Genomic DNA, 14,292 nt, shown 5'->3' on the forward strand with positions numbered 1-14,292 from the left:
GCTGGGTGTGCGTGTGCTCTGGGTTCGATGATATCGGCACTGGGATTTTCCCGACGGCTAATTGCGCCCAAAAAGGATATTTGCGTGCGCATCCTGTGCAAACCAAACCGAGGCTGTCCTGCCCCATTTACCCTCCGTTATGTTTTCCTTTTTTCCTCCTTTTTTTTTTTTGCCGGCTGCCTGCTCGGCGTTCGCACTCTCGCGTGTTTGCTTTATGAGTTTACAACCTCAGCCTAATTGAGGCGGGGAAATTCGCTTAGGCGGCCATAAAATCGAATTGTTTGCAAACACACAAGCAGAAAGGATTGGCCATAAAGCGGCTACAATGCCGTGCGGTGAATATTTAGGGCAAGGACGCTCCCAGCGAAAGGGTTGATCGTGTCTATCGGTAGGTTGGCCTGCATTTCCGCGTACTCCTCCGAACGGATTCTTAATGAAATCGAGCGGCACCTTTAATGAATGACCAAACCCTGGGATATAGGTAGCCAGACATTCGTCACGGGTGCGACAACTACATGGCGATCCATTCGATTCACTTGTCTATCCGCCAGATACATTTCTCCATTAGCCAGCTCGCAGCACAGCCTCCGTCTCGGCCTCCCCTCCATTTTCATGAGCGGGCATTTTATTGAGTTCCCTACTCTGTTGATTTTTCTCATTTACCCCGTCGAGTTGTTGCCGTTGTTGTAGCACAGACCTTAAACTAATGGCCATCGTTGGCCGGTGTTTGTCTTTCAGCGCCATAGAATAGCCCAACTCCATCGAGCGTGTTCCCAGCTCCCCCTCCCGATAAAGTCGATCCATTGACGAAGAAGCAGACTTTAAAAAATCAAAATAAAAAGAGAAGTCGCTGCAAGATGCGCGTGATCTCAAAAATCATGAAAAAGCTATAAATAGTTGCCGCATTCAGGCTCATAAATATGTTTTAAATATCCCCCAGTAAACTTTCAAAGCAACTTATGATATATATTTTAGGCTAAGCCACAGCTATTTGCTTTATATAATATCCTCTGAAATTAGCACCCAAATTGAGGCAATAACGAAACAAATAATAAATATATTTTTAGATGTTCGTTTTTAGTTTATTTAAGGGTCTATAAACTATTCTAATTAGAGTTATCTTAAATAGAGGTGAAGGAAAATAAAATAACAAAAATATTTATTAAAATATTGAAATATAGTTAAGTCTGGAATACAACAGTATTATTATTATTTAAACAGAAACAATTCCTGTTATATTAAGAACTGTATTCTGGGCTTTACTATATTTCTATATTTCTTTGTTATATTTTGTATAAAAATCTATAAACTAAATCCATATTCTGTAGCTAAGTTATATTTTAAATCAATAAATAATATTCGACCCCCAAAAATGCATTTAAATTTCAGATTTCTTGTATTATTTCATGATTTCATTCAAAGTACAGTCTTCTATGACTTAACTATACTATATAAACGAGACTTTCAGCCATTCATCGTTCTAATTTTGATGGCGAATCTCGTCTGACCGAAACCTGTCACGCACCGCCCCAAAAAAAAAAAGCCCAGCAACTCCGCCCCGAGCCAACTCATATTTTGGCCACATACACAAATTGACGTACGCAGTCGTCAAATGTTTACAACTCGAAATTCAGCTGAAAATTTAACCAGAAAAAAAAATGTAAAAAAAGGAAAGAGTGTTGGAACGGCAAACCCGTTTGAACTACAAACAGAGACCCCGTGGAAAAAAATACAAAGTTTTAATTGGTTGCGCACACAAATCACGAAACGAGCGTCTAAACAAATCAAAGCCATTCTGCGATGGACAGTGACTCCAGACTTTAGCCACACGGAGAGAAAATCATTTAAATACTATATTCACAAGTCAAAATGGGATCAAATGGAATGCTTTGTCATGATGGCTTAGGAAGATTTTCTATATTGTTTGAGGTTTTAAGAATAATTTGCATAATATTTCAACTCTTTTAATTATTTTTCAGCAACCTCTCTTTTATAATCAGTAATGCATCATTAATTTTTAAATTATAAAACGCTTTTCCTTTCTTTTTTCAATATTTTCACCATTTAGTAAACGATACTTTTTCTCCGTGCATTGTTTGTGCTCAGCGGAAACACGTTTCACTTAATTTTTGGCGCATGCAAAGTTTGAACGATTATCCACGGGGACTAAAAGGGTGACCACAGCCACAGGACTCCAGTTTCCAATCCCGCTAGGTGTGCTCGCCCTGAGCTATCCAACCCACCTGAAAAGCCCCCGTCCAAGGCTTCTTACCTGTGGCCGCCGGTGCTGTTGCTTGGCGCAATGGCCGCGTTGCATAGGGACCTCACGAGAGGGAGAGAGATGCCTTGACGCCGCTCTTACCTGTTAGAGGGCGTGGCCTCACCTGGCCTGACCGATCACCGGGCGGGCCAGAGCGAGACGGCCATAGGAGCGGAAACCAGTTACTCTAGCCGGCCATCAGGGACAACAACAACTGACCAAAGACGAGGAATAGAGGCACCGAAAGCGCGGCTTGTGATGGTTGAAGAAATTAGCACCGATCGTCGATCATTAGCTCGGGAACGGTGGCAACGCAAACACACGATCGGCGGCAGCGCACAACTCGACGGAAAACTCGAATCGAATCGAAAAACTCAAAAAGCGAAACGAGACACAAGGGATAAACTCACGCGCTTCCTCTTCGCACCTTGAAAATCTCATCCATTCGAGAGTGGAATTGTTCTCAGATCCGCGACCAATTAAAGTGATCCTTTGAGACAGTTGTGAACGTAAAAGTGCGGGCTTTGGGAGTGTTTTAAGCTTAACTGAAATCTGAAAACTAATTGAAGCTGAGACCACGAGGAGCTCTTCCACTGGATTATATCGAGAACGCCGAATTGCGGCGGGGAAAAGGTTTCCAAATATGTAAGTTTAAAGTGGTGAGAGTCTAAGCTCTTAGGGTATTTGAGTTTGTTTTCTGTAAGAGTTATTCTGAAAACTAAATTATTTTATAAAATAAAATAAAAGATAGGGGCTACTTAGAATACTTTAAATATATTTAAAAAAGTGTATATGAGAAAGTTGTAATCTATAAACTACTAACCACAAAATAAACCTTGTTATTCTAATACAAAATTAAATTTGAATAATGTTTTCTTGTAAAATTTTGACTTAAAATGATATATATTTTTAAGATTTTTAACCCTATAAAGTGTATTTCTCTCTGATCTAGTCATATCTATTAGTGGAGTCTTCCAAAACAGGGGCACTGAATCAGAAATAAAACTTTAAAATATCTTGATTTATAATTTTTAATTCGTTTTGTAAAAGAATATGACTTTTACATATTTACTGAACTTAAGGAACTCCATAACAGGAAACGGCTTTGGAAAATAGATCTAAAATAAGACACAAAATATAGTTAAAACAATTAAAACCTAAAATGTTCTACAACATTCTCATATCTTTCAACCTTAACCCCTTATCCCCAATTCCAAATCAGGACTCTGAATACTGATGAAATCCCAAACTTGACCCCCAAACAGATGGCTCTCAAAGTGCCCGGCATATTACCTTATATTCGATTCTCCGAATCAAGAGCCCCATAAAATGTCAGTGTTTATATTCCCGTGTGACATATGACCATAAACGTAATCAAATAGCAAATTGGCAAACCTATTTAAACGAACGTGTGAAAATCAAATGCCGAATCCAAACACAACCACCAAACAGACACTTTTTGACACTCTTCCAAAAAAAAATGAAAGAAGTGTTGACGGGCGGCCCGAAATCCAACGGGCAAGTGACAAAAGCCCCCATTAACGATCCTAATAATACCTCTAATGACATAAAACAGCAGCAGCACCAGCAGCAGCTGGTAAGGGGAGGAGGCGGGAGGAGCTATATCTCTGGCGGCCGTGGGCGTGGCACACGTTCACACGCAAATTAGTGGGGACATAAGAATTTCAACGTAGACATGGATTGCCAAAAAACAGCAAGCGACTTAGATCGGCCAATTACGACGCATGTGAAAATTATCCTATTAAATGCAAATCAAAGATTCCCATAAACGAACCGAAGGCACCCCGTCCCCGCCACCGCCCCCGCATATATCGTTTAGTACTTGACAAATGCTTACTAATTAATTACAGTTTGTACAAAATTTTAGTATGCCCCTCATAAAGTGCGCCTATCACTGTGCCGTGCAGTGCAGAAAACAAAAGTGTGACAATCAGGCTCACCCACCCCCCTGGGAGTAGCAGTAGTCCCTTAACTATATTATCAAGGAGCTAAATTTTAAGGTGACAAAGGTCACGGAGGAGGTGGAGAAATAACTGTGAATCCCTGCCTTAATTTTGTATGCCTCAGAAACTGCTTACGCCTCTGCAGTGCCAGAAAATCTAAATTTGGTTTATTTTCATGCGAAGTGGTGTGTGAAATTTAGCAAATTCATTTTAATCGCCTCCGAGGGGCTACCACCACGAGTTGTCATCGAAGCCACCACCCGCTAGCATCCTGAGCAGGTGCGAAATATAATCCTTTTGAGCAAAGTGCGAAGTATGGCCCAGAAATCGATATACTTTACGAATCAATAATAATAATAATACACGTGCCAAGCCTGGAATTTGCGGTCGTTGCTTTATCACATCCAATTTAACAAGGGAATAAATAAAGTAGGGAATTAAAAAAAATATACAACTTAAATATATTTGATTATTTAAATCTATTAATTTATTTTCGGTATTTAAAAAAGAGGCTACAAGTGTTAATATAAACAGCAAATTAAATGTGCCATATATATATTGTTTTTTGTTTGTTTCGGTTTTTAAAAACAGATAATAAGTATTAATTTAAAAAGGAAACTAAGTATGCCACATATATTTGATTATTTGTCTATATTAATTTAATTTCGTAATATAAAAAGGGGTTAAAGAGTAAAAAAGAATAGCAAGTGCTCCATTTATTCTGGTAAATTGCACATTTGAGTTCACTCATTTAACACAAAGTATAGTTATTTAAATAACAGTTTAAAATGCCGCAAATAAAAGAGATGAAAGTCTATTTAGTGTGCATCCAATTAAAGCATATTTAAGCCTAATGAAATGCCATCAAGCTACTTTAAAAATAAATTAAAGCAACATCTCCTCTACCTTCTACGTAAAAAAAAAATCTAAATATATAGTATCTCTAAATCCCTCAATATTTTTCCATTCGCAACCATTAGTACGTGTTCGCATGTACTTTGTGTACTTCTATTTGAGTTCATAAGCGCCATATTACAAAAGGTTCGGTTCGATTTCGAATAGCGCGCATTTTTCATACGAAAAAAAAAATAAAAATAAGAAGAAGAAAAAAAATCCCTCTCAAAGCGTCTGGGTAAATATCAAAGTCACGAAATGATTCAAAAATCAACAAAGACAACAACGAGGCGGATGGGGAAAGAGTCCAATGCAAACCCCAAACCCGTCATGGCTGCCATCAAAAGTCAAAGTATACTATACTATATGTATATACCCGTAGAAGCGGGCACACACACGCGCCCTCGGCTGAGGAGACAACATACAAAAACAGCTTTTCATTAAGCTTAGTGATGGAGCCGAAGCTGGGACACTGAGCTGCCGGGAGTGGTGGTGGAGCGGATCGATGTGGAACACAAACACGCCGTGCCGAGCTGTGCCCATGAGCGGCACTGTCATGAAGAGTGAATTTTTATGGTGTCGTCTATTGGGGACATGAGAAAAACCCCGCCAAGAATTGCGTGAAAATTAGGATAATGCGGCGGGAAGCTGGGAAAACGGGAAAACGGAAACCTTTGAACATACATAAACTGCCTTCGACTTGGATCTTGAAAGGGTTAGCATGGTTAAACTTTGAAAGTCAACTGATTGAAATAAATATGATGTGGGAAACTTTTAATTGGCTGCTAAGAAAACGGAAAAGATTAAAGGATAAATGTGTAAGCTAATGTCTCAGTATATTAGACAAATAATATTTTGAAGAAACAAATATTAAACCAAGAAGTTTTATTATTTGATGTAATTTATGCAAAGTAAATAGGAGTACCATTAAGGCTGTTTTAAATAATTTCTAAATGAAATTTCTAATGTTTTAATACCTCTCTAGACTTGATTGATTTGCTCTTTCAACTGGATTCCTCCCTAGAGAACACACTTTTGCTGATTGATTGTTGTAGCAATTTTATATGGTTACAGTCTCACCTAGAACCCCATAGAAACCTGTTCGCTTGACACCATCAAATTAAATGGTTGACAAATAAGAAGGACACCGAACCACATTCGGTTATGGCCATCTTTTATGATGGAAGATGGGCACCGAGATTTCCCATAAATCAAAATTGGATCCAAGAAGCAAGAACAATCAGCTGAAGGTATGTTGGGGTAACCATAAAAAACAAAAAGAGAGAAGGAAATCCTAGAGACGGCGGCACTTGGCCTCCAATTCGTGGCCCAATAAAAACAAACAAAACAATTAATACATTTTGTTAATTTATGATTACAAAACATTGCGAGAAACACTTTCAACGTGATGGCGGCAGGGGCTCCAGAATTTAGACATCATCCATAACCGGCACATCTAAAGGGGTTTCGGCATCGCAACGGCATCCATGTGACCCTGGCCCGACCCCGACGCAAAACCCAGAGAAAACAGAGGTGTTTGTTGCCGGGGCCATAAATAAAAAGGGTGCCCGTTGTTTATGGCCAGCCAGCATCTCAGCCGACTCAGACGCAGAGCCAGACTCTCAGCCTCAGCTTCGGTCTCTGCCTCAATCCCAATACCAATCCCAATCGCAGACAAGATCCCAGGCATGGCTAAAGTGTGCAATATAATTAAAAGCCGACAAGAGTGCTGGACGAGCATTCTTCTAATGCTCCTGGGACAGTGTTGTAAATGCATAAAGCCGACACTTCTTTGACCAGTCGGATGAAATTGCTTTGATGTAATGCCAAGGCACACTGGTCACGGCCGTGATTACCCCAAAAAATAAGTTTTTTAAAAAATTTAAGCGGCAAGGAAATTATATTTAAGTAAACTAAAGATGAGCAGGATAAAGGAAGTGTTTACTTTTTGTCCAGAAAACAATCAGAAACTTAATCAAAGTATTATTTAGAAGATAGTTATTTTTAGGTAAATATCCCTTCTAATATTCTCAGCTTAAAAAATATAGAAATCTAAGCTAAGGGTATTTATTAGTAGATAGTTTTTATAGGTAATATTTTGAGGATAAAAAATACAGAAATCTAAGCTATGGGTACTTATTGCTAAATAGTTTTTAATAATTATTAAAAGTCAATAAATGCTGTTCAAAAATTCCTTCAGATTCTTAGAACACTGTGCCAACAAAATGGGTGCTAAGACCATCATAAAAAACTTGTTTAGTTAACAAAAAAGCTATACCATTCCTGTCAATAATCATTAACAGAGATAAAATTATATTTAACTTATTTAAAATGATTCTTTCAATTTATTTTATTTGATAAAAACTATATATCCCCTTGAAAATATTTAAAAAATCTTCGAAAATGAAAACTTTTATTTCATTAATAAATTAAAATTCGTTAATAAATAATTTCAATTTCATTCCTTTCTGCGCATTGCAGCTGACATGACCACATCGCACATCTTGTCCGCCGTGGATCCAACAACCGGACTCAGTGGCAATGTGTCGGGCGGCGGAGGAGGAGGTGGAGCTGGAGCTGGCGCTGCCAACGGAGGCAGTGGCTCGCCGCAGCATGTGACCCACAATGGACACGGACACGGACATGGCCACGGATTGGGTGGCGTGGTGGCGGTGGCTGCGGGCGGCAGTGTCAGCGCCTCCGGCAATGGCGGCCATCGGGTTGTGGGTGGTGCCAGCAGCCCCAGCGAACTGGATCGTAACCTGCGCGTCTCCCTAGACGACCGGGAGCTGTGGCTGCGCTTCCAGAATCTCACCAATGAGATGATCGTCACCAAGAATGGCAGGTAAGTGAGTCGACGGATTTTCTGGCGGAGGGAAGGAGGGGTGGTTTCACTTTGAAATTCGAATGTGTTAAATGGCGATGGCGGCGCATTTTGTTTTCCTATGCAAATTGGCAATGAGGTTTTGCGCTTTTGTTTTTTTTGCTGCATTGCTTTTCCATGTTTTTCATCTCGCTGCTCATCGTTGGCAGGTCATAATGAAGCGTTAACGTTTCTCCAGTTCAGCCAAAAGATAAATACACTCGGGCAAAATAATATATAACTCGGGTAAATATTTAAATGCGATTAGAACGAAAACTTGTGTAAATATTGTAATTAAAGCTAATTAAAAACTATTTCAAGTCTTATTTATTGAGAAAAAAAGTTGAATTTCAAGTTTTAATATAAAATATAAACGACAATAATTTATAGATCACTAAAAATATTTTTATTTTAGAAACTGTAGTATATCTAAAATTTTAAAAATATTTTTCCTCCACGAACCAAGCCCAAAATTGATCGAATTTTCTATATTTTTCTTTGAGTGCACATCTACGTTTGTACGTGTATTTATTTACATGCGAGCATTTGTTGAAATAACTAAAAATATTTACCAATTTACGGGCATATGTATGGAGTGTATGTGTGTGTGTGTGTGCGCGAAACGCGCGTTTAGAACTTGGAACCGGGCCGAGAGTCGGGTCTGCTGGCCTGGTCAGGTGCTAATTAGCGTGGCCCGGCAACAGCCGCCATCTTGTACTAATTGTTGTGGAACAGAGCCCGCATGAGCGTTCCAATATTTGCCCGCAACGCAATCCCAAGACCCTCCAACCCTTCTCCTTGCCCCCAAGAGCTCTTTTCATATTCAGATTTCATTTCAAGCCGAACTCCGGCGTTTTGGGGGGCTTAGGTCTGGGCCAAAGGCAAAGGCAAACAAGCCATGGCTCTTGGGTCTGTTGTTTGTCCACTATTACGGATGCAAGGCGACTGTTATATAACAGTTACAATTGCTAATTGCGATCCCCGTTCTCTTTTTGTCATTACCTTTCAGGCGCATGTTTCCCGTGGTGAAGATCAGTGCCTCAGGTCTGGATCCCGCTGCCATGTATACGGTGCTGCTGGAGTTTGTCCAGGTGGACACACACCGATGGAAGTACGTCAACGGGGAGTGGGTAAGTCTAATAACTAAGGAGACAACTAGGATTTATACGAATAAGATGCAAGAATAAATTCTATAAATTCTATTAAATAAAATATAACAATGAATATATAGATTTTCCTCTTCAGAGTTCCCTTTATAATTCTTGTTTCATTATCCTTCCAGGTCCCTGGTGGCAAAGCTGAGGTTCCTCCCTCAAATCCCATCTATGTACATCCCGAATCTCCAAATTTCGGAGCCCATTGGATGAAGGAACCCATTTCCTTTGCCAAAGTTAAGCTCACCAACAAGACCAATGGCAATGGACAGGTGAGACTCGTCCCCCAACCCAAGAAACCTCTTATAACCCCAACCAATTCCCTTGCAGATAATGCTCAACTCTCTGCACAAATATGAACCGAGGGTGCATCTGGTGCGCGTGGGTTCCGAGCAGCGGCATGTGGTGACCTATCCCTTTCCAGAAACACAGTTCATTGCGGTGACAGCCTACCAAAACGAGGAGGTCACCTCGCTCAAGATCAAATACAATCCTTTTGCAAAGGCCTTCCTCGATGCCAAGGAGCGACCGGACACGCTTTATCCACATGACACCCACTATGGCTGGCTTATACCTCCGCCCACGCACTACACCACCGCTGCTGCTGCTGCAGTGGCCGCTCCTCCACCGCTACCCATTGCGCAGAGTCATGGCCTGGTGGGTTCCTGTCCCAGCGTATCCTCCGCCGCGTCAGTGGGTTCATCTTCGAGTGCCACTTGTGATCGTTATGGACGTTCGCTTTCTGGACGTAGTGCGGCTCCTACACGCAGCACTCCTTACAGCCGGCCAAGAGTGGTCTCCGGGTCGGGTTCCAATGGAAGTGTGGGCAATGCCTCCTCCACATCACCGCAACCGCCTTCGGCACCGCAGACACCGACCAGCCTGCACTCCTCGTCGACGGGTTCGGTGAGCACCAGTGTGAGCAGCAGCAGCGGCAGCACGGGCGGCATTGGATCCACAGCCAGCGCCGGCTGCTTCAGCAGTTCCTACTCGCAGTCCGGCTTTATGCCGGTGGAGGCCAGTCCTACGGCCTCGGTGTTCTCGTATCCCAGCAGCTGGCAGAGCAATGGAAACTACTGGAATGCCACCAGTGTGCCAGGACCAATGCCCATGAATGTGTGCAGTGGCCGCAATATCTGTGAGTGGTGTTAACTTAAACCCTATATTAGTTATTAATACGTACTGATAAATTCATGAAATTTTATTGTTTCATTAATGACAACCCCCAAGAGGAGTAAGGCCACATAAAAAACCCCACATATTAACCCCTCTCAACTTTCCACAACTCATTAAAGCTCTATATAAGTTTATTTATTATCCATTAACTGGTGAAAGCTTTGCTATAGCTCCGACAACTCGTGGCTATATAGTCGGTAGTGATATATAGTTTTAATTGGTAAATTATCAACTGAAATATGAACATAATTTAATTGATTAATTAATGACAACGTCAAGTGGTTTAAACCGCTAAAAAAATAGCACTTATTAACTCCTTCTCTTCCCTTTCATCAGCCTCCCACAACTCTCCGTCTCCCACGAATGGTTCACCCAGCTATACAACCTCCTCGCCCAGCTATACCATCCACCACCTGACGCCGCACAGTCACCAGTACAACATGGCCCAGACGGACATCTATGGCACAGGAGTGGGTGTTGGAGCCGGTGTAGGAGCGTCGGGATCTCCTCAGGCTGCGTATGGAGCTGCAGCGCACCAGGTGTATCATCCCACGCCAACCTCACCCACCCATCAGCTGTACACGAATGCTGTGCTTAATGCTCCCTCGGCCTTGAGTTATCCCGCCAGTGGATGGCACAACGGTTCTGGGGCAGAGTACGGTCTGTACCAGAATGCAGCGGCCGCTTACTACCAGCCGGAGTACATTCCCCTGGAGATCGGGTAGGTTACTTTGGTGGGGAACTGTGCGCTCTTACCGCTAACGTAGCTATCAATGAATCCCGCCACCCGCCTTACAGTTACGCCGCCCACCCCCTGGAGCCTGTAGACGTTTCGAAGACACTGGACGATCCGCAGGCCGCCATGTACAAGCCGAGCGATGAACAGAGCTCGATTGTCACTTTGGAGTGTGCCAGTTCCGGCCTGAAGATAGCCCATAATGACATCAAGATCGAGACACCAACGCTGGACCACTCGGTGGAGCGGGGAGCTGTGTCTGGAGCTGTACTGCCCACCGCTGTGGTAACCGGAGCAGCCACCGTAAGTGCCGACACCTGGACGCCCCTCACACCGCCCCAGAGCACGCTGCAGTGATTGGATGGGAAGGATCAGGCCTTCTTCCCCAGCCCTTAGACGCATGACCCCCATGGATGTTCGATCGTTTTAGACTTAAACCCTGTATGTTAGTAACGCTATTAGTAATGCACTCCCAAACGCAATATCGCACTTGTCGTAGAATTATCTATATGCTGTACAACAATCTCCTATAAAGTTGTAATTAAATGGAAGTTAAATATCCTTATTAATTAGAAATATTGTCATAAAGATGAGTCTTTCATTATTTTTATAGAAGAATAATCAGGTGGGATTTACATTTAAAAGATAACATTTCCATTTCCTAATGAAGTTTCCTATTTATTTCTTTCATTTGTTAAATCAAACAGGAACACTTTGTTGCCTTAAATTCCTAGTCACCATTTTTAGAAAGCACACACAAATGCTAGATATTTTTGGTTTGCTGGCAAAGACACCACCATTTTAATACCCGAAAGCATTTCAAAAGTATCCTTTGGTATAGAATGTTGCTCTCTTGGGACAACTGACTGAATATTTACTGGGGAAAATATTTGCTCGTGCCAGTTTATTTCTGCGTGTTGCACGCAGGACCCTGGGGCCCTTGCACAGAGTGCAGCTATGTGCAACGCCACAGTAAAACAAAAGACTTTATCTGGGGTCAGAGGAGTGACTCTCTAGCTGTACTTGAAATGGCACCTATTAAACTTGAAATCGCCTTAACAATTACAGACAATAACGATGTGAGGGGGCTGGAGAGAGACCCGGGACAGTGCTTGAGCTGGACGGCCTCATTGTTGGATCCAAAGGAGTATTCAATTTAGTTTAAAAGTTTGCCCCATCCTGCGGGCCACTCGTCAGACAATGGAGAGCACTAGGCAGAGGGAGAGCCAAGCCAGTGCTCTAGGCGATCTCCAGGCGGCAATCTGCCAGGGCCAATCTAGCCGTGAGTCCGGAAAAAGCCTTGCTGATAATGAGTTTGGGTAAAACGCGTGTGTTGGCCTGGTTCAGTGCATTAGAAGGTGGAAAGTAATGGCCGGTGAGAGGGCTCAGGGCGGAAACAGCCGGACACCCGCAGTGCAGAAATAGTTGAAGCAATTAAAATTACACGGTAGAATCATTTGTGAAAGAATGCGAACTTTGTTGAAGGAGCTTTTGGCTTTTAGCAGGCACACAGAGCGAAATATTTGATACAAAAGCAAGAAAATATACCTGAAAGTTCCGAAAAACTCCTGGAAGCCTAATGTATTTTTAATATATATTTAAATTTCCTCCTCCACCCACCTGATAATCCATTGAGTTGCCATAGCCCATGTGATTGCAGGAGCACGAACAGTGCTTGATATGCTGCTCCAGTTCGTCGTCTATAACCGTAGCGCCGGTGGGCAGGTGTCCGAGTCCGTCCTGGTGGAAATGGACGTGCTCCAGGTCCCAGTGTTCTCGCTGCCGGTAACGAGCCTCCTTTGTCTGCTGTTCGACCAACTCGAGCTGATTTGCGGTCTGTTGAAGCTGGAGGCTCTGATGTTGCTGCTGCTGCTGCTGGGATTGCTGCGGATGCTGCTGCTGCTGCTGGTGTGCTTCCCCGGGCCAATCCAAGGAGGAGGATTTGAACATCCGCCGGCCCCCCGTCGTTGTGGATTGCATGTCGCGACCGGGACTGTTTTGGGGACTGTTATCGCTCTCTTGCGCTGTTAAGCTGCCCACTCGCAAGAGAGCAGCACTCCGCTCAAAGCTTTTAGAGGCCAGCTGCTGTTGCTGCTGGTGGAAAGCTTCGTACGCAACAGTTTCGTCCTCCTCGACATCGCTGACATTCTGGTAGCGCCGCATTGGGAGAGCGCCACCAGTTGCTCCGTTGCCAACTGCCGCTGCCGTGGGCGTCACAGTGACTGCCGAGCTGGCCGCACTGAGCATCAGGCGAAGGATTTCATTGGTGTCCTTTGAGGGCAGCGGCACACTGCAGGAACCGGTCTCAGCCTCCGAGACTTCTTGAGGCTCTGAGTTGACCTCATCGGAACCATTGGACTCCAGTTCGAGCTGTTGCTTCTGACGGGCACGTTGTCCCACTATCGAGGCCGCAGTGGAGTTTGCTCCATACTTCCAGTAGGTCTTTCCTGTGCCAGCGATCCGCTGAAGGTGACTGCCCGCCGCCTGCCGCTTCCGCTCCTGCAGCTGCTGGAGGTTCTTGAAGGCCTTGCGCACTGGCTGTGTATGATGCAGTGTGGCACATCGTCTCATGGGCGGCGGCGTATACACCGGGGACACACTGTAGCTGTGCGAGTGGCGTCCAGGCGACAGGGAACCACTGGACTTGGCCCCTACCAAGCGGGCCTTGAGCTTCCGCCCAAAGCCAAGTCCGCTACTACTTCCGCCAGCAATGGCGCTTCCCGTTCGCGAGGAAAGCGAATGGGCGGAGAGGGACAGGGCGCGACTGAACCGCAAGCCGGCTGACCTCTGCTGCTTGACGGCCATCAGCTGGCATTCGTCGATCGTCGGGAGCTTCAGCAGATGCGGATGTAGCTGGGCGTAGGTGAGCGTGGGCTTCCCAGTGGGGGCCGTCTCGGAGGTGGGATTGGGCAGCGGGTCGAAGAGATTCTTCTGGCTGAGAGCCAGGAACTCGCGCTGCTCCTCTTCCTCGAGCGCCTTCAGCGCACGCAGGTCCCACTCCCCGGAAGACATTTTTACGTGATGCACTCAGCCACTGGTCATAGCTGCTTACTGATTATTAATGATTGAGTCTACTTGATTTCAGGACACTTATAGCACTAGTGATGGGAAGGACACGTTTTTGCTTTGAGAATATAAAAGAAGTGAGAAAAAGGAACAATTTAATAAATTAATATTATTATAGATTTATTATAAACAAGAAGAAGTGAATTCAATTTGAAAGCTTCTACAAATAATTAAATATT

The 14,292-nt window shown here is 43.6% G+C and overlaps 2 protein-coding genes across 6 annotated transcripts in view; one reads left to right on the forward strand and one right to left on the reverse strand.

Annotated features, from left to right (window-relative positions):
* LOC108073797 (uncharacterized) overlaps window positions 1–14,292 on the reverse strand; it is an 87,912-nt gene that overhangs the window by 73,265 nt on the left and 355 nt on the right. Inside the window, exon 2 of the mRNA XM_017165568.3 lies at window positions 12,668–14,171. Within this exon, the coding sequence (XP_017021057.1) occupies window positions 12,668–14,059 (1,392 nt within the window). The 5' untranslated portion in view covers window positions 14,060–14,171. The remainder of the gene's footprint in view (window positions 1–12,667; window positions 14,172–14,292) is intronic.
* On the forward strand, window positions 1,566–11,573 carry byn (T-domain transcriptional activator brachyenteron). 5 transcript variants are annotated; one of them, XM_017165573.3, is made up of 8 exons: window positions 1,566–1,929; window positions 2,069–2,905; window positions 7,600–7,963; window positions 8,991–9,111; window positions 9,264–9,407; window positions 9,466–10,273; window positions 10,648–11,032; window positions 11,079–11,158. In XM_017165573.3, exons 3-8 carry the CDS (start codon window positions 7,605–7,607, stop codon window positions 11,086–11,088), a joined length of 1,827 nt encoding a protein of 608 aa, XP_017021062.1. In that variant the 5' UTR covers window positions 1,566–1,929; window positions 2,069–2,905; window positions 7,600–7,604; the 3' UTR covers window positions 11,089–11,158. The 5 variants fall into 5 exon arrangements, with proteins under 5 accessions (XP_017021062.1, XP_070142004.1, XP_017021061.1 ...); XM_070285903.1 differs by having other exon boundaries at window positions 1,567–1,929; window positions 11,110–11,573; XM_017165572.3 differs by having other exon boundaries at window positions 1,567–2,905; window positions 11,110–11,573.

The sequence above is a fragment of the Drosophila kikkawai genome, chromosome 3L (assembly GCF_030179895.1).
Source record: "Drosophila kikkawai strain 14028-0561.14 chromosome 3L, DkikHiC1v2, whole genome shotgun sequence".
Taxonomy (NCBI): domain Eukaryota; kingdom Metazoa; phylum Arthropoda; class Insecta; order Diptera; family Drosophilidae; genus Drosophila; species Drosophila kikkawai.